Genomic DNA, 25,399 nt, shown 5'->3' with positions numbered 1-25,399 from the left:
CCTCGCCAGCGCCCAGCCTGAGTCTGGACTCAGAATCACGCACACGTGCGTCACCAAGAAGGGCTCCCCACCCCCCAGCTCACACGGGGTGACTGGGCTGGAGGAGCCGCGCAAAGGCTTGGTTATTAATGAACAGAGGTGAGCGTGGGAAACGCAGGCGACAGAGGAACCCCGGCCGGGCGTGTCCAGGCTCCTGCGCTGGCTGAGGACTGACGGGGCTGGGGGGGGGGGGGGGGGAGGCGGGGGGCAGGGGCAGACTCCTTCCTCTAAAGCGGCGTCCCGGCTCAGACAGGCAGGGGCTGGGGCTGGCAGCCCTGGGCAGGCGGGTCAGAGGGCGCTGGAGGAGCCGACTGCTGCTCAGCAAAATCAACAAACACCTGAAAGGAAGAGTGAACATGACTGTCACCTACAAGAACCCGGCCACCCGCTCCTCAGTGTTATACAAGGACACCCTCCCACAGCACACCCAGCTCTTCCTAAAGCCTCACCCCTCTCTCTCCCACCCTCCTAGACCCTCTCTCTCGCCACCCTCCTAGACCCTCTCTCTCTCCCACCCTCCTAGACCCCCTCTCTCCCACCCTCTTAGACCCTCTCTCTCTCCACCCCTCCTAGACCCTCTCTCTCTCCACCCCTCCTAGACCCTCTCTCTCTCCCACCCTCCTAGACCCTCTCTCTCCACCCCTCCTAGACCCTCTCTCTCTCCCACCCTCCTAGACCCTCTCTCTCCACCCCTCCTAGACCCTCTCTCTCCACCCCTCCTAGACCCTCTCTCTCCACCCCTCCTAGACCCTCTCTCTCCACCCCTCCTAGACCCTCTCTCTCCCACCCCTCCTAGACCCTCTCTCTCTCCCACCCTCCTAGACCCTCTCTCTCCACCCCTCCTAGACCCTCTCTCTCCACCCCTCCTAGACCCTCTCTCTCCACCCCTCCTAGACCCTCTCTCTCCACCCCTCCTAGACCCTCTCTCTCCACCCCTCCTAGCCCCTCTCTCTCCCACCCCTCCTAGACCCTCTCTCTCCCACCCTCCTAGACCTTCTCTCTCCCACCCCTCCTAGACCCTCTCTCTCCCACCCCTCCTAGACCCTCTCTCTCCCACCCTCCTAGACTCACTCTTCCCACGTCCTCCTGGGTCCCCCTAAACAGGTAAAACCTCTGAAATTGAACCCCAGGGGGGTAACTCTGAGCAAATGGAAGCCTGGAGGCCGGGACCCGGGGTGCAGAGCCGACAGCAACAGGCCTCCCACTGGTCACCCCATCCGCGTCCTGCGAAAGCATCAGCGCCGCCCGGGAGCGGAGACGGCACGGGGCGTTTCGTGCGGCCCACCTGCTCCAGCGTGGCCTGGGCCAGGGCGTAGTGGCGGATGCTCCCGGCGGCCTTGCTGTCCTCCAGCAGCTGGAACAGGTCGGCCAGGCAGGCCCACCCCGCGGGCACGTGATACTCCAGCACATTCAGGCGCTGCCCCTGGAATCCAGACGGAGTGGCCCCTGACACAGGCATCAGCACAACCCATCTGGGCACCACCCACGCGGGCACAGCAGGCCAGGGTCCCTTCCTGGTCTCCGCGTGGGGAGAGGACAGTTTACCGCGAGGCGCACAGGACGCGCAGCAACCCTGGCTTCATCCCCGCTGGCCTCCCGCCGGCAGGGCAGCCCCTGGGCGTGACCGTCTCCCAGTCCCATAGAGCGACCGGACAGGGTGTCCCTGCGGCCGCGCTCTGCCTGGCGGGACCTCCTCCTTCACAGCAGAATCAGCGGGTGACCGCGACGGGGCAGCCCCTCCTGGAGGCAGTGCAGGGGGAGCTGCTGGCCTCCCTGGAGCCAGGGCCCCGGGGCTCCGCTGCTCAAGGTCAGCAGGCAGAGCGCGGCCTGGACTCAGAGGCAGCAGGTCCCACAGTCCCGGGGGGAGGCTGTGGCCGCACTGCGACCCCTGGGGAGAGGCTAAGGGGGCACAGGGGCCCTGGGGAGAAGGCAGAGGCCCTCGGCCTGTCACCACCTCCGGCACCGAGGTAACATTGGCCATTATCTGTCCGGGATCCAGGGAGCCGGGCCAGGAGCTGTGCCCAGGACAAGGTGTGACTACAGTCTCCTTGGGGGACCCCAGGCAGCCCCCTTCTCAGCGCCACCAGCTCCCGCCCGCTCACATCTGCAGGAGGCGGCCCCTGCTCTGCGCAGACAGAAGCAGAAGGAGCAAGCGCAGCCACAGGAGCCTTCGCTGCAGACAGACACTCAGCAGGGTCCCTGGCGCTACCTTCAGCCGGGCTCCCGGGAAGCGCAGCTGCAGGCGGTCGGAGAGCGCGTGCTGACTTCCTCCCGCGCAGACCCACACGCGGATGGTGTAGCCGGCCCCGAACCTGAGCACAGGGAAGCGTGGTTACTGCTCGGACCAACACAGTGCCTTCTGAGTCCACTGCTCAGGAGGCAGGAAGAGAAGCAACCACTCCAAATGCTGGGGTCTTGGAAGCTCAAAACTATATTCACGCCCGGCCAGTGCGGCTCAGTGGTTGAGCATCAACCTAGGAACCAGGAGGTCACGGTTAGATTCCCAGTCAGGCCCATGCCTGGGTTGTGGGATCAATCTCCAGTGTGGGGAATGTAGGAGGCAGCCAATCAGTGATTCTCTCTCATCACTGATGTTTCTGTCTCTCTCTGCCTCTCCCTTCCTCTCTGAAATCAGTAATAAAATATATTTAAAATATATCTGTATATATAAAAGGCCTAGTGACTGACCGTCCGTCTGTCTGACTGACTGGTACTTATGACACGCACTGGCAATTTAAAAATTAAAGTTGACTCGCACATGCGCGATACATGTAAAGCGTTCGCTGTCGCCAATCACACGTGACCAACCGGCCGGTACATATGACGCGCACTGGCAATTTAATTTTGTGTTTTAATCTTATAATACTATACTATATATACTATTTTGACATGTAATTTTTTGCAGCAACATAATTACCACACGAATCTTTCTTCTAATTACTTTCTTTTCCATGTGCACGAGTCCGTGCACCAGGCCACCAGTTTACGGACATGTGTATATATATTCAGAAATTAATTATAGCTGTTATGTAGTTTGCTCTGATTCAACTTATACTGAATTAGAGCAAAAACGAAGTTAATCTCTTTTCTTTCCTTTTCTTTTTAAAAAAAAATATTTTGTTGATTTTTTACAGACAAGAAGGGAGAGGGATAGAGAGTTAGAAACATTGATGAGAGAGAAACATCAATCAGCTGCCTTCTGCACACCTCCTACTGCTGATGTGCCCACAACCAAGGTACATGCCCTTGACCGGAATCGAACCTGGGACCCTTCAGTCCTCAGGCTCTATCTACTGAGCCAAGCCGGTTAGAGCACTAAGTTAATCTTTTAAAAAAATCATCAAATCCTGGAAGCAACACCCATTTGATAGAGAGGAAGGTGAAAATGCAAACTGAGAAAGCGAGTGCTGAGGTGGGAGCTGAGCTGCTGGAGCACCCACCCCCCCACCCCCCTCCCCCAGCAGGGCTGTCAGGTCTGCAGGGACCGAGGTGGCCGGGGAAGGACAGAGGGACAAGGGATAGGGAGCAATCAGCCAGCATGGCTGTCATTGAACCAGCCGCCCACCTGCCCCTGCGAGACCACCAACCCCAGGAGCCTCTGCGGCCCCAGGGAGGGCAGCCTGAGGAACTGCAGGGGGCCCCCCTGTGGCCGAGGGAGGAGGGCAGCCTGAGGAGCTGCAGGGGGCCCCCTGTGACCCGAGGGCCACAGCTGGGGAATCAAACAGTGACCTCCCCAAATCCACGGGCCGCCCACAGCCACGTTATCCCACCGCTACAGGCCAGGTGCCGGGCATGGGCCATCACAGCATCTCCACGCTGAGTGCAAGTGTAGCTCCGATGCCTGTATTACCAGTCAGAACAGTCACCAGACAATAACTGAGCCCCTCACCAGGCACCAGCCAAGGAGAGTGAGCTGAACCTGCACAAGGAGCCGCGCGGAGATCGTAGAGATCAGGTCGGGCACCAAGGAGACAGAAAGAAAATCAATGAAACAAAAACCTGGTTCTTCCCAACGATCAGCAAAATTCACCAACCTTTAGCCCTACTGACCGAGCAAGACGACAGAGACTCCAACTCCAGGATCAGGACTGGGAGCCGGGGCACGCCCAGCCTCATGGGAGGGAGGGAGGGAGGAAATGAGCGGCTGTGTCTCCAGACACCGCTGTTAGCGACACACGCTGCTGAGCCCGACTCCAGAAGAAGGGAAGGAAACAGACTTCCAACAAGGGAAGAGGTGAAGCTGGTGGTTTCAACCACCCAGGAAGGAAGTGCCAGGCGAGGCGGCTCACTGAGTAGAAGGCAAGTTTCTCTCCAGGACACGAAGGAGAGCCCACACGGACGTTAACGTCATGCGGGAGGGCGACCGACCCAGCAACACCCACCCGGGCCCGGAAAGGTGACCTTCGCGCCCCAACACGGCGTCACAGGCCAAGCACCCACAGGGCTTTCTCCATAAATAAAAGCATATTAACCTGACACCTATGGCTCTTCAACACATCTCTGCTCGCCAATTAACGTTAAAAACATCGAACAAACAAAAACAAGAAGAGATGTATTGACTTAACAATGAACCGATATAAAAAACAGGTTAAACAAATTAAAAGGAAAACAGAGACTTTGAAAACAGTTTAGGCAACACCGAGTTTTTAAGAAGTTATATTGGGACATAAAATACTCATAGAAACTGATGACAAAATCACTAACAGTCCAACAAGGAGCGGAAAGAGGACACGAAGAGGCTGAGCCAGGGGCGCCTGCGCGAGGCGTGGGCCCAGGTGCCTTCGGCTTCACCATTGAACGGGAGCACCCACGGCGCCCGGCTGCCGCCCTCCCACCCGGGAGGCCTTCCAAGGCCAGCACGCGCCTGCCTCGCCCGGGGCCAGGGGCACGGGCACAGCCTTGCAGGACAGCCTGTCCATCTTCATCTCGACTCTGCCATGGACGGCCAGCCCTCCCGAGCCCACAGTGGTCCCCGTCGCCGGGGAAGGAGACAGCGGGGCAGCAGGAAGGGCCGGGCCCTGAGCTGAGGCTTCATCACCCGCTCCTTCCGGCGGGGAAGCACCTCCAGGCACCACCCCGTCGCTGCGGACGACAACGAATAGGCGGGGAGAGAAGCAGACGTACCTGTCCTTGAGGTGCTGGGGGGTGCCCAGGCACCTGAAACTGCCGTCCACCATGATGGCGAGCCTCGTGCACAGGGCCTCGCACTCCTCCATGCTGCGGGGAGGAAGGAGCACGTCAGCAAAGCAGCGAGACGCCGGCCCGCAGGTCATAGGTCATCTGGTACCCACAAGTCAGCCAGCATCCACACCCACAGGTCATAGGTCATCTGGTACCCACAGGTCAGCCAGTACCCACAGGTCATAGGTCATCTGGTACCCGCAGGTCAGCCAGTACCCACAGGTCATAGGTCATCTGGTACCCACAGGTCAGCCGGCACCCACACCTGCAGGTCAGCCGGCTCGCAGGTCATAGGTCAGCCGGCACCCGGTCAGCATCACAGAGAGCACCTCTCAGTGGTGGGCGCTGACCCCACAATAACCAAGCGCCTGCGTGTTTCCAGCCCAGGAAGCAGGTGAGATCCGTGAGCGCCTCCAGCAACAGCACAAAGTGCGACTCAGCAAGAAGGACCCTCCCAAAGCGGTGACATTTATGGAAAGAAACAAGTTTCCTGGTGGACTTAAATGAAGACTTCAATCAACAGAACGAAGCATTAAAAAAAGGAAAGAATGGATATTTTTAGAATGGGAAATTATTACAATATAAAAATTATTATACAAAATTATTGTAATGTAAAATATGATTGGTAACTTTAAGTGTCAAATATGATAAGCATAAACACTAAATGTGATTAGTAAAAAAATGTATAAAATATGTTTACCATATATAAAAATAAATATGTGATATTTAATATACAATACGATAAATAACAATGAAACTTGTAATTATAATTCATTTTGTAATATAAATTAACATTATTTTGATACAAAATATTTAATGAAGATTTATAATTTTTAATTGTATTCTTATACTTATATAAAATATAACATCTATACTAATAAAAGCCTATGTGGTCGTCACGCACCATGATGCCCTCAGGCCGTAACAATCCATCACCAAGAGGCTGCAGGCACGCACAGGTGGGTGGGTCCCGGTGGCTCCATGCAGCATGGAGGCAGGACCTCCGGCCCCGGCCTACCTCTTTAGGGCAATCCATCAAGGAGCCCCGGATGGGTGGGCGGGGCCTACCTCTTTGGGGAGATGGATCGCGGGGCTCCTGCACTGTGAGAGGGCACAGGCCAGGCTGGGGAACCCTCCCCCCCAAGTGCACGAATTTCGTGCACCGAGCCTCTAGTTAATTATAATAAGGCTATGGTACCATGCCCATCAACATTTTATCACTCCGGATGAGAAATTTAGAGTAATTCTTATGTCTATCTTTAGAAGCATTTCTGAGAGGCAGGAAGTCTGAGGGGAGGGGAGGGTGGCCCTGTTTAGGGACCACATCGCATGGGGCTGGGACAGTGACAGAGGTCGTGCACCAGGCACTGCAGGCGGTCCCTGGCCCAGGAGAGGACAGCACAGACGAGACATTAACATCTCAGAACGTGCGTGGCCTGAGGTCAGGGAGGAGGCACAGGCCCGGCCAGCCCTGGACTAACTGTAGTTCCTCTCCGTATTCCCACCCGCACTTCCTGCCCCTGCGGCCCCCAGGACCAGGGTCAGTAGTGAGGAGAGGAGGGAGTCACCGAGCCGTCCTGCTGGCACGACTGGCCCTCAGACCTCTGTGCGTGGACGTGGACAGAGGCATGAACCGAGGCCACGGCGTCGCTGTGAGCAGGGGCTGCTAGAGGCACCGTAGCAGTGGGTCCTCTGAGGCAGTCGGACAGTCATGTGAAACACGGGAGCAGGAGGGGTGTGTCATGTGACACTGGCACCCAACCTCAGAGCCCCGCCCCCCCGACCTGAGGCAGCACGGGCAGGGCAGGCGGAGTTTCCACAACTGGCCAGCAAAGGGGTCATGTCAGGCAAGAGTGCATTTGTCACATTTAATTCATTTAAACGTGAAATTCTATTCTCTGAAGAGCAAACACATACAGAAGTTAAAAAGGCAGAACTTCTGGTCACAACCAATGGAGAGAACTGACAAGTCCCTTCCCCCAAAACAACTCTAAACCGGTCGAAATGAGCAACAACAGCCATTTCCGAATCCTGCATATTAACCAAGGCGTGAGCCACCGGAGAAACGCAGCTGACACCTGCGTAGCCAGGGGAAGGTCTGAGCTGAGGCCTCCAGCTTCCCTACATGGCTGCTGAGTCAGGCACGAGGACTCACGGCTGAACCACTGGGCAATGTCCACGCCCCACTCCGTGGTCGGTGCCGTGACTGTCTTAGAGCCGAGGGGACAGCCAGCGCCAATGGCTCCAGCCCCGGCCTGAGCTGGGCTCCGCTAGACAACATGGTGTGGTCGGGCCCACACACCTGCCAGACAACATGGTGGGGCCAGGGCGGCCCACACCTGCCAGGCTGTACCCTGTGGGCAGGGCAGAGCCTGTGCAGCCACACACTCCATGTTGGTCCCCGGCTCCCCACACACGTCTCGGGGACCACGGAACCCAGGAGGAAGCAGCCTGGGCAGCTAGGAAACGCCTGTGCCCGGTGTCCTCCCTGTCCACACGCAGATCCCTACCCGGTCAGAATCCCGTTGCTCAAGGCGGCTGAGCACCAGCCCTGCCCAGGTAGCGGCTGTGAAAGCTGGGAGGACCTCAGCACCTAGACTCTGAAAATGACGACAACATGCCCTGTCTGGCATGGCTCAGTAGATAGAGCGTCGGCCTGCGGATGGAGGGGTCCCAGGTTCGATTCCAGCCAAGGGCACATGCCCAGGTTGCAGGTTCGATCCCCAGTGAGGGGCGTGCAGGAGGCAGCCGACCAATGGTTCTCTCTCATCATTGATGTTTCCATCTCTCTCCCTCTCCTTTCCTCTCTGAAATCAATAAAAATATATTAAAATAATAATAATAAAAATAAATAAATAAGAATGACAATGTTTAGAAACACACTTGGTGGAGGCATCGGTCGCTGCTCGCCCACCTCGGGGACAGTTTCAGAGATTTACCCCTGGCACGGCAACCCCACACAGACACACAACGACCCACAAACACCCTGGCAACACCAGCACTTGGAGAGGGGAGGAGTCAGGTCCGGGTGGACCTTTAGTACCTAAAACGTCCACCTCTCCGCAAACCCTATGCCGGAAGCCGGTCCATCCTTGCTGCTTCACACAGTCACTGCAGGAAAGAAACATCTGCACAGCATATGTTTCAAGGGACCTGGCATATATAGCATACTGTTCTTAATATGTTTGCTCCCCTTGGCACTATGTGTTTTAACCAAGGTCACTTCTCTGAGAAAGGTTGTTTCCCCAGGTAGGGATTTTCCCCTGAAGTTAGGGAGGGAATAAAACCCCTTAACTAAGTGCCAGGCGAGTAATTAATCACTTTAACTATGAACAATCATGCTTAAGCTACATAATCTTTACTCCCTGGAATGGAGATAAGAAATGCCCTAACCTTTGGAATAGAGATTGATAGGATTGGAATCAACTGGTATAAATACAGATGTAACAAGACAACAAGACACAGAAACCTAGACACAGTACCTAGACACAGAACCTACACAGAACCTAGAGACAGAAGAACTTCGCTGGAGAGAACATGGCAAAAGATCCTGGACAGAAACTGGCCACAGAACCTAGCAAGAGAACCTGGCTGAAGAACCTAGAGACAGAACCTGGCTACAGAACCTGGATAGAACATGGCAAGAGAACCTGACTAGAACCTGGTGACTGAACCTGGCTGGAGAACCTGGACAGAACCTGGCTGGAGAACCTAGCAAGGGAACATGGCTACAGAACCTGGCTGGAGAACCTAGCAAGAGAACATGGACACAGAACCTGGCTGGAGATCCTAACCAGAACTTCGCTGGAGATCCTGGCTAGGCTGCTGATCAACTGAACGCTGTCTCCATGTCATTCCTTCTTCACCGACTCCATCCACACCTTTGGGGATCCCTGGACCTGCTGGGGTTGGACCCCGGCATCTGGCGCCCGAACAGGGACCCCTTAGTTAATCGCCCCCACACTCGGGATGGATAGGACTCCACCATAGGAAGAGGGTGGATAGTCTTCGCCGACTCCGTCCACACCTTTGGGGACCCCTGGACCCGCTGGGGTTGGACCCCAGCATCTGGCGCCCGAACAGGGACCCCTAGGTAAGCCCCACTCTCGGGATGGATAGGACTCCACCGTAGGAAGAGGGTGGATAGTCTTCGCCGACTCCGTCCACACCTTTGGGGACCCCTGGACCTGCTGGGGTTGGCCCCCAGCAACCCTAGACATGCAAGAAACAAAGAATGCGTGGTGTGCTCAGGCCACGGGCACAGGAGCCTTTTCCACGTGTCCCAGATGTCAGATGAGCAGAAACGCTTCAACCCGGCCCCTGGAAATGTGTCCGACAACCAAAAGCACCATGTTTACAGAGTGAGTCACGTCTGACAATGCCATCACATGGCCATCACAACAGAGAGTCTGCAGGGGACGGAAATGCATCTTTAAAAAGAAAGGCAGGGGAAGCTTCCGGATGAGCCGTCCCTGCAGGGCCCCACACACCTGAGATGGAGGAGAGACTCGGTGACCGTGAAGATGAACCTGTAGAGACGGTCAAATCTGAGACGAGAGAAAGCAGGGCCGAAAAGAAAGGACAGAGACCCCCCAGACCCGTGGGGCCCCGCGAGGCCCGCAGACGCAGCCTGCACCCACCACGGAGGGAGGGCCAGGGGCTGACCCCTCTCTCGGGCCTTATCAGCCAAGCATGCAGCCCACTCGCCGGGAGCGACTCTGTGAGCCTCACATGCGAGTGCTGCGCGGCCAAGGAGGTTCTGACATCGAATCGTAAGATGAATTCTGTGAGCAAGAAGCCAGGAGACCAAACTCAGAGGCTGCTGTCTACACGTCAGCCCGTCCTCCTGCTGGGGACGCGGCCTTAGACGGAAAGGCCCGAGGGCCCAGGAAGCCCGGAGGCCCGGCTCTCCAGGGACCTTGGACCCAGCAGGCCCCAGGTGCGGACTCCAGCTGTGCTGCCGCTGGCCACGGCCCTGGGTCAGTGGAGGGCACAGGCTGCTGTGGACACGGAGGACCCTGTGGGCAGCCAGAGCCCAGCCCCGGCCTGTGGGCCCGCAGCTCGCTTCCTGCTCACCTGTGCGAGGTCAGCACCACAGCGCAGCCCTCCTGAACTTCCTTGGTGATCGTTTTCCACAGGAACCGCTTCGAGCAGGGGTCCATCCCTGAGCTGGGCTCATCCTGAAGGAAAGCAACAGTGATGGGTCAGGGGCCCGGCCCTGAGGAGCCCCGCTCCGGCTCCAGGGCCGCTGTCCGCGCTACCTCACACCGTGCTCCCCACGGCACCTCCATGCCAGCTCCTCCACGGGGGCAGGGGAGTGAGTCCCCTGATGTCTCTAAGACGCACCCTCAGCTGCTATAAAGTCTCAGAATGAGACACCAAGAAGGACGTACGACGGCAGGAAAAGGCTCCATTTACTCAGCAACCTCAAGTCACGTGCCATTTCCTGGAGCCTGACTTCTCCCCTCAACGCCAAGCACATCCTGTTGGAGTGTCCGGGAGAGATGCTGGCCCAGTGGGAGGTCTGGCTTGTGCGGCCGGGGAGCCCCCAACACGTCTCCCAGAGCTCAGGCCGCTCTCCACGGGTGGGCGCCGCGGGGATGTGTACACAGGCCTCCCTGCCAGGTGGTCAGGGCGCCGGCCTCTCCCCCGAGACTGTCCAATAAGGGACAGCAGCCAGCACAGCCACGGCGTCCCATGTGGAGGGACCCAAGTGACACCTAACCTTTTGTCAGAGCAACAACGACACGGATTCTTGTGCCGCAGGACGTCACCCGTGGGTCTGAGTGCCAAGATGGAAAAGGCCGGTGACCTCCGGGCAGAGGACAAACAGGTGGGTGAGCTTCCGGGTGAGTCCGGATCCTCAAATGCTGCTCTTCATGTCACAGTTTCATTGACGTGTCAATTTGGCAATGAAAGGGACCATCGAGAAGTAAACTCACTTCCATAAACTCCCGGGGACGGGTCCGACTGTGGGGGACGCTGACCCGGAAGAGCGTTACTTCAAGCCCGCCCCGCCCCCCCCCAGCCTAGGACGCCCCCCCCCCCCCGCCTCCCCCACCCCCGCTGACGCCAGCTGCTCACCAGCAGGAGAAGGTGGGGCTTCCCCAGCAGGGCCAGGGCTGCGGACAGCTTCCGCCGGGTGCCCCCGCTGTAGGTGGCCACCGGCTTGTCCACGTGGGCCTCCAGGTGTAAGCGCCTCACCAGGTCCCCGGCCACCTGGAGGAGAGGAGTCTGTGCACAACCCACTCAGGCCCCAGCCCCGCCCCTCCGCCTCCCCCTGCCCCCCTGGGTGATGAGGAAGGACAGACAGGGCTCACTCCTGAGGCTCCAGGGGCGCTCGGGCCGGGGAGCCCTCGGAGGGCTGGGTTGGAGCCCAGGGAGCCAGGGCGGCCGGACACCAGACAGCCCAAGGGGGCAGGCAGGGGGCCTGACTGGGAGCAAAGCCCCGAGCCGCGGGGAGCAGAGAGGCATGGCTCTGGCCCGTCCTGGTCCTGGGGGCCTCACCTTGGGGATGTGCGGCCCTGGGATCCCGCGCAGGCGGCAGTAGTAGCGCAGGTGCTCCCAGCCCGTCAGCGGCTCGTCCAGCGCGTCCTGCTGCGGACAGTAGCCCACGCGCACACCGGCCGCCCCTGCCGAGAACAGAGGCACGTCCTCCCTGCAGAGAGCAGCGGTCAGAAAGCTCCACACAGGACAGACCAGGCCTGGGCCCGGCCCCTCCCGGAGGCACCGAGGTCTGTCTCAGGAGGAACTCGCTGCAGGAGGGCTCCGGCCTGAGCAGCACCTGCGCTCAGACTCTGCGGCCACGGCTGCGTGTGTCACGGGAAACGGTGTGTGAGCGCGGAGCCGGGGTCCGGTGTCTCCCCACCAAGACAGCTCACCGGACACCTAGTTCATCGAGACTATCGACGAGACTATCGCCCGGTGTCAGGTTTTAAATTCATAGGTTGAACAAGAAAAGAGCACTGCTCCTCATGCTGGAACCTTAAAGGGCAGGAGCTTCCATAGGATGGGGCCGGAATCACATGCTTCCGTCCGGAGGGCATGCTGTGAGCTGCGTGGGCAGGAAGGTATATACACTGAGTGCTTAACACTCCATTGTGCCCTAATCGCCTTTTAATTCCTTGAATACCAATGTACAATTCACATTACAAGTAATCAAGATTGAAACTATAATGAATGCAGGGGTGCTTTACTTACAATTAAACAAGCTGCAGAGACATGTAGCCTAGCAGGGCTTGCTGACCATTATGGAGATGTACATTCATTGCTGCTTTCCAGAGCAGCAATTTGAATTTCATTTCCCAATTATTTTAGAAACGATGGACCAAGATTACAAAGGAGACAGACAGCCTCCCAGGGATGAGAAAATAAATCATATATCTTTCTTTCCTTTTGAATTCTGATTATTTTGTCCTTTTGTACTTGTACACAGAGAAGTTACCAAAATAAATAAATATATAACAAAACGCCACCCAATCAACAGAACACCTTCTCACTCCTAGGACTGCAGGGAAAACCGACAACACAGCCTGAGAGCTTCACTTCCACACGGCCACCTGGACCTGCAGCGTGATTCACTCCATTCACCACACACTCCCTCAGCCACTCTGTTTACAGTTCTTAACACAATTAGTTTGAAACATTGACTTGTTTCCAGTGATAGGGACTAACCCAAGTGTAACTGTATCCTCTGCCTGCAAGCAGCAACACTGTGACAGCTGGGAGCTGATATGCAACGCTGTTACAGCTGGGAGCCGATATGCAACGCTGTTACAGCTGGGAGCTGATAGGCAACACTGTTACAGCTGGGAGCCGATATGCAACACTGTTACAGCTGGGAGCCGATATGCAACGCTGTTACAGCTGGGAGCCGATAGGCAACACTGTTACAGCTGGGAGCCGATATGCAACACTGTTACAGCTGGGAGCCGATAGGCAACACTGTTACAGCTGGGAGCCGATAGGCAACACTGTTACAGCTGGGAGCCGATATGCAACGCTGTTACAGCTGGGAGCCGATATGCAACGCTGTTACAGCTGGGAGCCGATAGGCAACGCTGTGACAGCTGAGAGCCGATAGGCAACGCTGTGACAGCTGGGAGCCGATATGCAACGCTGTTACAGCTGGGAGCCGATAGGCAACGCTGTGACAGCTGAGAGCCGATAGGCAACGCTGTGACAGCTGGGAGCCGATAGGCAACGCTGTGACAGCTGGGAGCCGATAGGCAACACTGTGACAGCTGGGAGCCGATAGGCAACACTGTGACAGCTGGGAGCCGATATGCAACACTGTTACAGCTGGGAGCCGATATGCAACACTGTGACAGCTGGGAGCCGATATGCAACACTGTGACAGCTGAGAGCCGATATGCAACGCTGTTACAGCTGGGAGTGGATAGGGACAGTGGACTGACTGCCTGGCAGCTAAACATGGAGGTTTGACAAGGAGTGAGGCAGACAAGGTTTCGTGTCTCCCACATTCTTCACCTCAGTTAGGAGAGGGGATCACTCTTAAATGGGAAGAGCGTCCTGTGACTGGATAGGGGGGCTTTCCTATGAGACGTCATTCACACCTGGAGTTGTCATCACCCCAGGATACAGACGAGGGGGGGTGGGGATAGGGGACCGGAAGGAGCAAAGGGACAGGAAGCACGGCAAACTCCGTGACCGCTCCCACATCTGTCAGAATGAGCCCAGGACAATGTCACCAAAACACACACCCCCTAATTGCTCACACGGAGGGTGACCGGAAATCGGTTATCCTGAAACTGGATAAGTAAGAAGGGGAACAATGAGCATCCACCTGTCCTTTTTCATATGAACTATAGCTCTGAGTAATCAAATAAAATATAGTGAGAGCAACTCGTTGTAAAATTATTCAGGCTCAGAAGTGAAGACAAAATGAGTTGGAGCATCGCCATGCTGCAACCCCCAGTGAGTGAGCGAAGGCATAACCAGGCAGCAGGCTTCCCAGCTGCAGCACCCAAGGCGTGAAGACAGGCGAGTGCCTCCGGGTGGGAGGGGCAGGGCAGCTCCTGTGGGTTCTGAGCCCGAGGGGTCCTCACCTCTCATGCAGACAGCCACCTGGACAGCGCGCTCTCCAGGCCCAGGGCTGGGACCAGCAAGTAGATTGTAAAGAAAGAAGGAGATGGAGAGAGGGAGCCTGAGATCCAGAGACTCAAACCACACCAAGTGCTGGCAAAGGAGCGAGATTAAACTGTGGTGTCTTCAGACACTCCTGGTAATGAAGCCACACAGAATCTATTGGGTGGGAATGGGCTAATCCTATATAATAAAGAGGTAATATGCAAATTAACCCTCACACCCTCATAAGATGGCTGCCTATGACCAGGCCAGCAGGGGTGTTAGTGAGGGATGACCAAACAACTGAACAGCAGGCTGCATGGGGGCGACCAGTCTGCCCAGGGGGCCGTGAGGGGTGACCAGGCTGGCGGGTGGGGGCAGTTGGGGGCAACCAGGCCAGCAGAGTGGGGGGGAGTTAGGGGAAACCAGGCTGGCAGAGGTGGCAGTTGGGGGCGATTAGGCTGGCAGAGGGGGCAAGTGGGGGCGATTAGGCTGGCAGGGGGGCAGTGAGGGGTGACTGGCCAGCAGGGGGGGCAGTTGAGGTGACCAGGCTGGCAAGGGGGGCAGTTAGGGGCAACCAGGCCAGCAGAGGGGGGAAGTTGGGGGCAACCAGGCCAGCAGGGGGAGCAGTAAGGGGTGACCAGGCTGGCAGAGGGGAGGCAGTTAGAAGCAACCAGGCTGGCAGAGGGGGCAGTTGGGGGCAACCTAGCCAGCAGCCGGGGGCAGTTAGGGGTGACCAGGCTAGCAGGGGGAGCAGTTAGGGGTGAACAGGCCAGCACGCAGAGGCAGTGAGGGGCAGTCAGGTCGGCAGGGGGAGTGCAGTTAGGGTCGACCAAGCAGGCCAGCAGGTGAGCGATTAGGAGCCAGTGGTCCAGGATTGTGAGGGATCCCGGATTGGAGAGGGTGCAGGCTGAGCGGAGGGGACCCACCCCCCCATGCACGAATTTCGTGCACCAGGCCTCTAGTAATACATAAAATGGCATTTTTTTAAAACCAGGAGAGGCGTTACCCAGAGGGGAGAACTGACCGGAAAAGGATTTAATGGGATGGTTTTGTGCTGTTTCTTGAGCTAGTACAGATTATAAAAGAATATTACTTTGTGAAAATGCATCAAGATGTTCTTTTCTATATGTAACTTACACTCCAATAAATACTTTTCAGGAATTTCAAAAATCATAAGCCATATCATTGACTATAATCCTTATGCTATACTGTGCATCCCTGCATATATCTGAAATATAAATATAAAAGAAAAAGAAAAATATTAAGCCCAGGAACACAAAATTGAGCATCTAGAAATACTCCTACATGTAAATTTTTGAAAGACTAAATCAAACTTACATGTGTCATTTAGAGACTATGACACCAATAATGTCACTTATCAAGTTTTTAGGATCCAGGTTAAGCTTACCAAAAAGCATATTTATAAACTTAATGATTTGATAATTTATTTTTTAAAAGATTTTAAAAGTCAAATCAAGAGGTCAAAAACAAAACAAGACTGAGAAAAGCATGGTGGAGGGCTTAATAAGAATGGCAAAATTCATAAATTTGGAAACGAAAAGACTTGAGTTGCTGAAGAAATTCAATCATTCATTCTTTTTAAAGTAAAACAGTCACAGTTGAGAAAGTATACAGATAGTTTTATAGGAAATCTCAAGCATATTGGTATAGGGATAGAATGAAAATACAAATCTTACGATAATTATGACTCTATGAAGAGTAGTAAACAATTTTAAATTAAGTTTTTGTAAGAAAATACAAATTGTCAAAATGCAATGAAAATTTAATAGTAAGGATTGGAAATGAAAGATTTCAACAACAAACTAATTTTTCTTATGACTCATAAATTTAAAATATTACATAAAATTCAGCAAATAAGAAAGACTTAAATCCATGAGAAAATAATGTTTACTGCAGAAAGGGAAAGACAGATCAATAATCAGAAATGTTTTATTTATGATACTAGAGGCCTGGTGCACAAAATTTGTGCACAAGGAGGGGGGGTCCCTCGGGTGGCCTGCGCCCTCAGGGGATGTCTGACTGCCAGTTTAGTCCCAATCCCGGCCTAAACCGGCAGTTGGACATCCCCCTCGCAATCTGGGATGCTTTTCACACAGGTGAAAGGCATCTTGCTATTTTATGGGCAGCTACATTTTTTGGCCCTGATTATAAAAAGTAGCACATAACATGATCCTTCTGGGGCAGTAGTACCATTTCCCCCATCTTATGGGTGGAAAAACTGAAGCAGAGAGAGGTTAAGTAATTGGCTTTGTCACAGTTTTAAGTGTCAGATCAGGGCTGACCACAAAATGTGCAAGCCTGATCCATGCATGTCATCGCTGCATCATCCTGGTTTTTCAGTGTTAGAGTAGCCTTGCCAGGTTTTAATTTTTAAATCTAGGACACTGTTCCCAATAGATAGAGTAGGGTCCCTAGGCCTGGCCGGCGATCAGGGCTGATCTGTGGGGCAATGGTGGGCAGGGCAATTGGGCGCCCCTGTTGGCACCCGCCTTGGCTGGCAGCCTGGTGCTGCCTGCTCACCAGCCTCACCCCCTGCTGCCGCCACTGGTCGCCTCTCTCTTATGGTATCTGCCCCCTGGTGGTCAGTGTGCACCATAGCGACTGGTCATTCGCCAGCTGTCCCACCCTTTGGTCAATTTGCATATTAGGGTTTTATTATATAGGATAACTATGTGGAAAGAAAAAGAATTATAAAATATGAATGCTAAATTGATAAATTAAAATTTTTCCTTAAAGAACTTTTAATAAAATTGCAAAATAATATTTCCTTGAGGTAAGAAATATTATGTATATAATTTTCAAACCACCACACTTAGTAAAATAGAAGTACTACATAGAAGCAGTCAGATGCACTACGGTCAAGGTGCTTTGGTAGCTTCAGGGAGAACAAAGAGCAATGGGATCAGAGGCACGGCCAAGGGAAATGGAGAAAATGGTCCCCTCATTACTGAGAAGCGCACTGCCTTCTGGGTAGAACATGGGGACTGGCGAAAAGACGTTCTAAAGCAGTGGTTCTCCACCTTCTGGCCCTTTAAATACAGTTCCTCATGTTGTGACCCAACCATACAATTATTTTCATTGCTACTTCATAACTGTAATGTTGCTACTGATATGAATCGTCATGTAAATATCTGATATGCAGGATGGTCTTAGGCGACCCCTGTGAAAGGGTCGTTCGACCGCCAAAGGGGTCGCGACCCACAGGTTGAGAACCGCTGTTCTAGAGGCAGATTTATCTCAGGAGGTGAAAACATATACGAGGTTGGCAGCCCCATCAGTCCCGGGGGATGTGAAGCTGAACTGGCCAGTGAAGGCGGAAGGGCCAGTCCCCCCACCCACCCCATTTCCTGCCCAGCTGAGTGACGGGGACCGCGAGCAAGCACCCCACCACCTGCGCCCCAGCGAGGTCCCCTGTTCTCCCCGCCCAGGAGGGAGTGAGGGCACTCGGGGAGGAGACCTCCTGCCCAGGACCCAGGTGTCGGGCCCTCGGCTCCAGGGTTACCCCCCACACACACACACTCCCCCCCCCCAATCGGGCAGGAAAGTGGCGACGGGCTCTTACCCCGCGGGCGTCCTGACCACGGCGTGCCCTGCGCTCGGGGCCTCGTCCCCGCTCAGCATCTTGAACGTGGTGCTCTTCCCGGCCCCGTTCAGGCCCAGGAGCCCGAAGCACTGAGGAGGGGTGAGCAGAGGACATGTCACGGTCAGACGGCACTTGCTCTCCGCGGCTCCGAGGCTTCCTGTGCTGTCTGCAGTGTAAGCAGCCTCGGGCACAGAGCGGCCTGTGGGCTGCCAGGGTCCTGACAGGGTCCTGACAGGCCCGCGGCGTGGACCAGGAACCTGACCACAGGGACCCACGTGGAGCTCAGAGGGGCCACGTGATGCCGCGTCCTGCGGCCGCCCAGCAGCTCCAGGCGTCTCCCTCCAGGGACTAGGATGCCGTAAGGCACAGCATGGCCATCACTGTCCCCTGGCTCCTGCACATGCCAGCACTTTCTATAGGTGCTCCGCCTCCTCCCACCTCCCTCCCAAGGTGGCGCCTCGACTCCCAGCACCAAGCCAGCTCTGGGCTCAGCCATGTCGTATGTCCTATCAGCCAGTGAAGGCAGAAGGGCCAGTCCCCCCAACACACCCCATTTCCTGCCCAGCTGAGTGACAGGGGGTCAGCAAGCACCCCACCATCTGCTGCCTCCGCAAGGTCCCCTGCACGTGAACGTCCTCTAGTTCATTCCTGCACCTGGTCCTCCCCTGGCACCTGGGCGCCGGCCCTGAGCGCGCTCCTAGTGGAGGCGACGTGCCGGCTCTGCGGGTCTGGTTCCTCCCATCTCCCTCTGAGGCGCACATTCCTGACGGCGGCCTTTTGTCTGCGGCTCCAGTGGCCTCCTGCCTCCCTGAATCTTGGACACTGACCTGTGGGCTCTCTGCCGCCGTCCCACTCGTCATCCCAGGACCGACTGCATCCCTCTGGGCGGCCGTGGCTCCCTGAGTCCCACCTGCTTCAATAGCCACGCTCCCCGACTCAGCTGGGCCTGTCACCCCCGGCCCATCCTGTCCCACGGCGTCCCTCACACAGCGCACCTGACTGCTGTCCACACTGCACCCCACAATGCACCAGTCCTTCAAGAATCCCACACTGCCCCCCACCCAGCTGCCCCCCCACCTAGATGCCCCCCAACCCAGATGCCCCCCACCCAGATGCCCCCACCCAGCCTCCGTCCCTGACTCCAAGCTCTAAGGCAGCCCAGTGTAATGCCACCGATGCCACCGTGTGACACTGGGCGTGCTACGATCTCCCAGTTCCGGGCAATCACAGATCCTCAGAGGAACAGGGACACCTCTCAGCCGGATCTGCTCCCCCGATCCGCCCCCCAGGCCTACAGGCAACCCCGGCCAGCAGCTGAGCGGCGATGCTCCCTGGAGGCCTGCAGAAGAGCCCATGGGGAGTGTGGCCTGCATCAGCGTCTCCTCTCAAGTTCTCCGGGCTTCCTCCCACCAGCCCACCCGCGCAGAGGCAGTGCAGCCTGGGCTGACTGTCCAACGAGGGCAAACCAGCTCGCAGCCCAGCCACATGGTCACGTCCATAGAAGCAGCCCCCACCTCCCGCCCCGCAGGCCCAGGGTCACACGGACACACTCAGACCCCACCTCCCGCCCCGCAGGCCCAGGGTCACACGGACACACTCAGACCCCACCTCCCGCCCCGCAGGCCCAGGGTCACACGGACACACTCAGCCCCCACCTCCCGCCCCGCAGGCCCAGGGTCACACGGACACACTCAGACCCCACCTCCTCCCCCGCAGGCCCAGGGTCACACGGACACACTCAGACCCCACCTCCTCCCCCGCAGGCCCAGGGTCACACGGACACACTCAGACCCCACCTCCTCCCCCGCAGGCCCAGGGTCACACGGACACACTCAGACCCCACCTCCTCCCCCGCAGGCCCAGGGTCACACGGACACACTCAGACCCCCACCTCCTCCCCCACAGGCCCAGGGTCACACGGACACACTCAGACCCCACCTCCCGCCCCGCAGGCCCAGGGTCACACGGACACACTCAGACCCCACCTCCTCCCCCCCAGGCCCAGGGTCACACAGAAACACTCAGACCCCACCTCCTCCCCCACAGGCCCAGGGTCACACGGACACACTCAGACCCCACCTCCTCCCCCGCAGGCCCAGGGTCACACGGACACACTCAGACCCCCACCTCCCGCTCCGCAGTCCCAGGGTCACACGGACACACTCAGACCCCACCTCCTCCCCCGCAGGCCCAGGGTCACACGGACACACTCAGACCCCACCTCCTCCCCCACAGGCCCAGGGTCACACGGACACACTCAGACCCCCACCTCCCGCTCCGCAGTCCCAGGGTCACACGGACACACTCAGACCCCACCTCCTCCCCCGCAGGCCCAGGGTCACACAGAAACACTCAGACCCCACCTCCTCCCCCGCAGGCCCAGGGTCACACGGACACACTCAGACCCCCACCTCCTCCCCCGCAGGCCCAGGGTCACACGGACACACTCAGACCCCCACCTCCCGCCCCGCAGGCCCAGGGTCACACGGACACACTCAGACCCCACCTCCTCCCCCGCAGGCCCAGGGTCACACGGACACACTCAGACCCCACCTCCTCCCCCGCAGGCCCAGGGTCACACGGACACACTCAGACCCCCACCTCCCGCCCCGCAGGCCCAGGGTCACACGGACACACTCAGACCCCACCTCCTCCCCCGCAGTCCCAGGGTCACACGGACACACTCAGACCCCACCTCCTCCCCCGCAGGCCCAGGGTCACACGGACACACTCAGACCCCACCTCCTCCCCCGCAGGCCCAGGGTCACACGGACACACTCAGACCCCCACCTCCCGCCCCGCAGGCCCAGGGTCACACGGACACACTCAGCCCCCACCTCCCGCCCCGCAGGCCCAGGGTCACACGGACACACTCAGACCCCACCTCCCGCCCCGCAGGCCCAGGGTCACACGGACACACTCAGACCCCACCTCCCGCCCCGCAGGCCCAGGGTCACACGGACACACTCAGACCCCACCTCCTCCCGCCCCGCAGGCCCAGGGTCACACGGACACACTCAGACCCCACCTCCCGCCCCGCAGGCCCAGGGTCACACGGACACACTCAGACCCCACCTCCTCCCCCGCAGGCCCAGGGTCACACGGACACACTCAGACCCCACCTCCTCCCCCGCAGGCCCAGGGTCACACGGACACACTCAGACCCCACCTCCTCCCCCGCAGGCCCAGGGTCACACGGACACACTCAGACCCCACCTCCTCCCCCGCAGGCCCAGGGTCACACGGACACACTCAGACCCCACCTCCTCCCCCACAGGCCCAGGGTCACACGGACACACTCAGACCCCCACCTCCCGCTCCACAGTCCCAGGGTCACACGGACACACTCAGACCCCACCTCCCGCCCCGCAGGCCCAGGGTCACACGGACACACTCAGACCCCACCTCCTCCCCCACAGGCCCAGGGTCACACGGACACACTCAGACCCCACCTCCCGCTCCACAGTCCCAGGGTCACACGGACACACTCAGACCCCACCTCCTCCCCCGCAGGCCCAGGGTCACACGGACACACTCAGACCCCACCTCCTCCCCCGCAGGCCCAGGGTCACACGGACACACTCAGACCCCCACCTCCCGCTCCACAGTCCCAGGGTCACACGGACACACTCAGACCCCACCTCCTCCCCCGCAGGCCCAGGGTCACACGGACACACTCAGACCCCACCTCCTCCCCCACAGGCCCAGGGTCACACGGACACACTCAGACCCCACCTCCTCCCCCGCAGGCCCAGGGTCACACGGACACACTCAGACCCCACCTCCTCCCCCACAGGCCCAGGGTCACACGGACACACTCAGACCCCCACCTCCCGCTCCACAGTCCCAGGGTCACACGGACACACTCAGACCCCACCTCCTCCCCCACAGGCTCAGGGTCACACGGACACACTCAGACCCCACCTCCTCCCCCACAGGCCCAGGGTCACACGGACACACTCAGACCCCCACCTCCCGCTCCACAGTCCCAGGGTCACACGGACACACTCAGACCCCACCTCCTCCCCCGCAGGCCCAGGGTCACACGGACACACTCAGACCCCACCTCCTCCCCCGCAGGCCCAGGGTCACACGGACACACTCAGACCCCCACCTCCCGCTCCACAGTCCCAGGGTCACACGGACACACTCAGACCCCCACCTCCTCCCCCACAGGCCCAGGGTCACACGGACACACTCAGACCCCACCTCCTCCCCCGCAGGCCCAGGGTCACACGGACACACTCAGACCCCACCTCCCGCCCCGCAGTCCCAGGGTCACACGGACACACTCAGACCCCCACCTCCCGCCCCGCAGGCCCAGGGTCACACGGACACACTCAGACCCCACCTCCTCCCCCGCAGGCCCAGGGTCACACGGACACACTCAGACCCCACCTCCTGCTCCACAGTCCCAGGGTCACACGGACACACTCAGACCCCACCTCCCGCCCCGCAGGCCCAGGGTCACACGGACACACTCAGACCCCACCTCCTCCCCCGCAGGCCCAGGGTCACACGGACACACTCAGACCCCACCTCCTGCTCCACAGTCCCAGGGTCACACGGACACACTCAGACCCCACCTCCTCCCCCGCAGGCCCAGGGTCACACGGACACACTCAGACCCCACCTCCCCCCCCGCAGGCCCAGGGTCACACGGACACACGCAGCCCCTCACCTCCCCGCTCCGCAGGCCCAGGGTCACAGGGACACACGCAGCCCCTCACCTCCCCGCTCCGCAGCCCAGGGTCACAGGGACACACGCAGCCCCTCACCTCCCCGCTCCGCAGGCCCAGGGTCACAGGGACACACGCAGCCCCTCACCTCCCCGCTCCGCAGGCCCAGGGTCACAGGGACACACGCAGCCCCTCACCTCCTCCCCCGCAGGCCCAGGGTCACAGGGACACACGCAGCCCCTCACCTCCCCGCTCCGCAGGCCCAGGGTCACGTCCTGCACGGCCGGCCGCCGGGAACGCCCGTAGCTCTTGCTGAGGTTGCAGAGCACCAGCAAGTCCCCGTTGGTTCTTCCCTTCAGCACCCGCACCTGCTCCGCCTCCACATCTGCGTCCGCACAGGCTGTGACTGTGCCCTGGACGGCCGAGCGCCTCCTGGGACGAGAGACGCTGTTAGTCCACACCCGGACAGGCCTGGGGCATCAGAGAGGGGAGGTCAGAGATGTCTCAACCGAGGAGGCCTGGAGACGGCAGCAGCAGGCAGCAGCAGCTCGGCCCGCGCTGGTCCCACCAGGGCAGGCAGGGTCCCCAGGAGGCAGCGGGCAGACACCCTCCGAGCCCCTCGCTGCATGAGACACGCCCACCACCCTCACTGAAGGAGAGAGGTCAGCGCAGGCTGCTGTCTGCGAGTCCCCACGCTGGGCACTCAGACCCCTGGGCTGCATGGCACAGCCCGCGGCTGAGTCCCACGCCATGCGGGGCCGCAGGGAGGACTGAGCCCAGGCACCCCGCACGACGCCTGCTCCTGCATTTAATGAGTTTGTCAGATGGACGCACGTTCACTTTCCAGCTACTCACTCACACCCAAGCTGCTCACTCCCCACTCCTGCTCCCGACCGCTAACCGCTAACCGGTGCGTGGAACTTCCGGGGACCCTCTGTTTCCCTGTGAGCCGCACCGCGCAGCCCTGACTCACTGACAGGGCGCAGCCCGCCGGCTGTGTCCTCCGACCCTGTGTCCTGGCCCTGCAGGTACCGTGTCAGCACATGACCCAGTGTCACTGGGAGAAGCTGGGCGCAGGGGACACGGGCTCTGCCCCCATTTTGCAATTTCTTGCGTCTAAACTACTTTAAAATTAGCAGGTATTTAAAATAAAATAAAACCTCCACGTCCAGCCCTCAGTGCCCCAGGTCCTCTCCCTGTACTATTTTTCTGTCCCTGAAACCTCCAATGGAGAAATCACACTTTATTCCGTAGACAACGCAGCTAATGAGGAAAGATTAGATACTTGGGAGCAGGCATCCCACGATCCCATCTGTGTAGCATTGAAACGCACGGGAGCAGCAGCAGAGATAGGAGCAGCGGAGGGGAGGTGGTGGGGAGGGGGGAGGGGGGAGGGGTAGGGAGGGGGCGGGGAGGGGAGAGAGGAGAAGGGTGGGGGAGGGGGAAGGGGGGAGGGGTGGGGAGAGGGCAGGGAGGTGGTCGCCTGCAGAGCCCACGGGCCCACGTCCCCAGGGCCTGAGAGGCTGACACACTCAGTCTGGGGAAGGTGACACGCGTGTCCAATTGGTGAAAATTCATCAAGTTCTATACGTGCCTTTAGACTGCTCTCTCCCCTCCCCCCTCCCACCCCGGCCCTGAGCCCCGGCTCCCAGGGGCGTCTCTCAACCAGGAACTATCCCCTTCCTTCCCTCCCGCTATCAGGACCCGCCACAAGGTGCCCACCAGTGGGCTGGCCTGTCATCAGTCACCAGGGAAGCTTTATGGACACCTGTCCGCCCCCCCGCACCCATCCCCCCCAACACTGTCCCCGGGTACCGTCCCCTCCTCCTGATACCCATGCCCCCTACACCCGTCCCCCCTCCTGACACCCATCACCCCCCCCCCCCAGCACCTGGTCCCCTCCTGACACCCATCCTTCTGGCACCTGTCCCCCTAACACCCGTCCCCCTAATACCCATCCCCCTAGCACCCGTCCCCCTGACACCCATCCCCCTGACACCCATCCCCCTAGCACCCGTCCCCCTGATACCCATCCCCCTAGCACCCGTCCCCCTGACACCCATCCCTCCCTAACAAAGAGGAGACACAGCCTGATGGCAACAGGACTGGGCGATGGCACGTGGCTGTGGGCGCTGAGCCGTGCACACCCGCCTGGGAGGTGACCCTCACCACACACAGCCGCCTCCCCGTCCAAGGGCACCTGAGTTGCCACGTCAGAGCGGAGGGGCTGCGCACTGGCCAGGAACCTCCTGGGACGAGTAAGTCAGGGAACAGGGCCTCACACTGTCCCTCCTCGTGTCCATGACTCGCCCGACCCCAAAGCAAAGGGAACACGAACCCCTCATCAGAGCGTGCGGGGCAGACGCGGTCCCGTCCGCCCGCAGCCTCCAGGACAGTCGCCCCTTTGCTCTACGTGGGCGCCCGAGGGGCAGCGCGTACCTGGCCCTCCGCACCGCGTCCCCGTGCAGGAGCAGCCGCAGGAGCAGCAGCACCGTGCCCTGCGAGGCCAGCAGCACGAAGGCCCAGCCCAGGAAGCTCATCCGCAAGGGGCTGGCGTAGGTGTCGACGCCCAGGCTGTGGCTCAGGTCGAACTGGATCTGGTTGTAGCAGAGGTCGATCAGGCCTTGGCCCAGGCAGAATTGGGGGAACAGGATGAACACCCACTTGAGGACCTCGTAGATGGTCTGCAGACTCTGCACAGGGAGAGGGAACAGAAGCCCAGCTCGGGGCTGCTCACAGGCCCCGCTCTCCTGCGCCGCCCCCAACCCCGCCCTGCCCAATCCCAGCCTCTGTCACACTCTCCGCG

The 25,399-nt window shown here is 58.7% G+C and overlaps 1 protein-coding gene across 1 annotated transcript in view; it reads right to left on the bottom strand.

Moving 5' to 3' along the window:
• Nucleotides 1-243: 243 nt before the first annotated feature.
• Nucleotides 244-25,399, bottom strand: part of ABCA13 (ATP binding cassette subfamily A member 13) — a 123,235-nt gene continuing 98,079 nt past the window's right edge. The window contains exons 47-56 of the mRNA XM_036328975.1: nucleotides 25,033-25,286; nucleotides 22,839-23,025; nucleotides 17,894-18,003; nucleotides 11,728-11,878; nucleotides 11,305-11,439; nucleotides 10,297-10,400; nucleotides 5,164-5,256; nucleotides 2,249-2,351; nucleotides 1,325-1,462; nucleotides 244-377 (exon numbers count right to left, since the gene is read on the bottom strand). Of these exons, the coding sequence (XP_036184868.1) occupies nucleotides 285-377; nucleotides 1,325-1,462; nucleotides 2,249-2,351; nucleotides 5,164-5,256; nucleotides 10,297-10,400; nucleotides 11,305-11,439; nucleotides 11,728-11,878; nucleotides 17,894-18,003; nucleotides 22,839-23,025; nucleotides 25,033-25,286 (1,368 nt within the window). The 3' untranslated portion in view covers nucleotides 244-284. The remainder of the gene's footprint in view (nucleotides 378-1,324; nucleotides 1,463-2,248; nucleotides 2,352-5,163; nucleotides 5,257-10,296; nucleotides 10,401-11,304; nucleotides 11,440-11,727; nucleotides 11,879-17,893; nucleotides 18,004-22,838; nucleotides 23,026-25,032; nucleotides 25,287-25,399) is intronic.

This window comes from Myotis myotis, unplaced genomic scaffold (genome assembly GCF_014108235.1).
Source record: "Myotis myotis isolate mMyoMyo1 unplaced genomic scaffold, mMyoMyo1.p scaffold_m19_p_11, whole genome shotgun sequence".
In the NCBI taxonomy this organism is placed as follows: domain Eukaryota; kingdom Metazoa; phylum Chordata; class Mammalia; order Chiroptera; family Vespertilionidae; genus Myotis; species Myotis myotis.
Note: the sequence above shows the minus strand (reverse complement) of the source record. Positions and strands in the feature narration are given on the sequence as shown.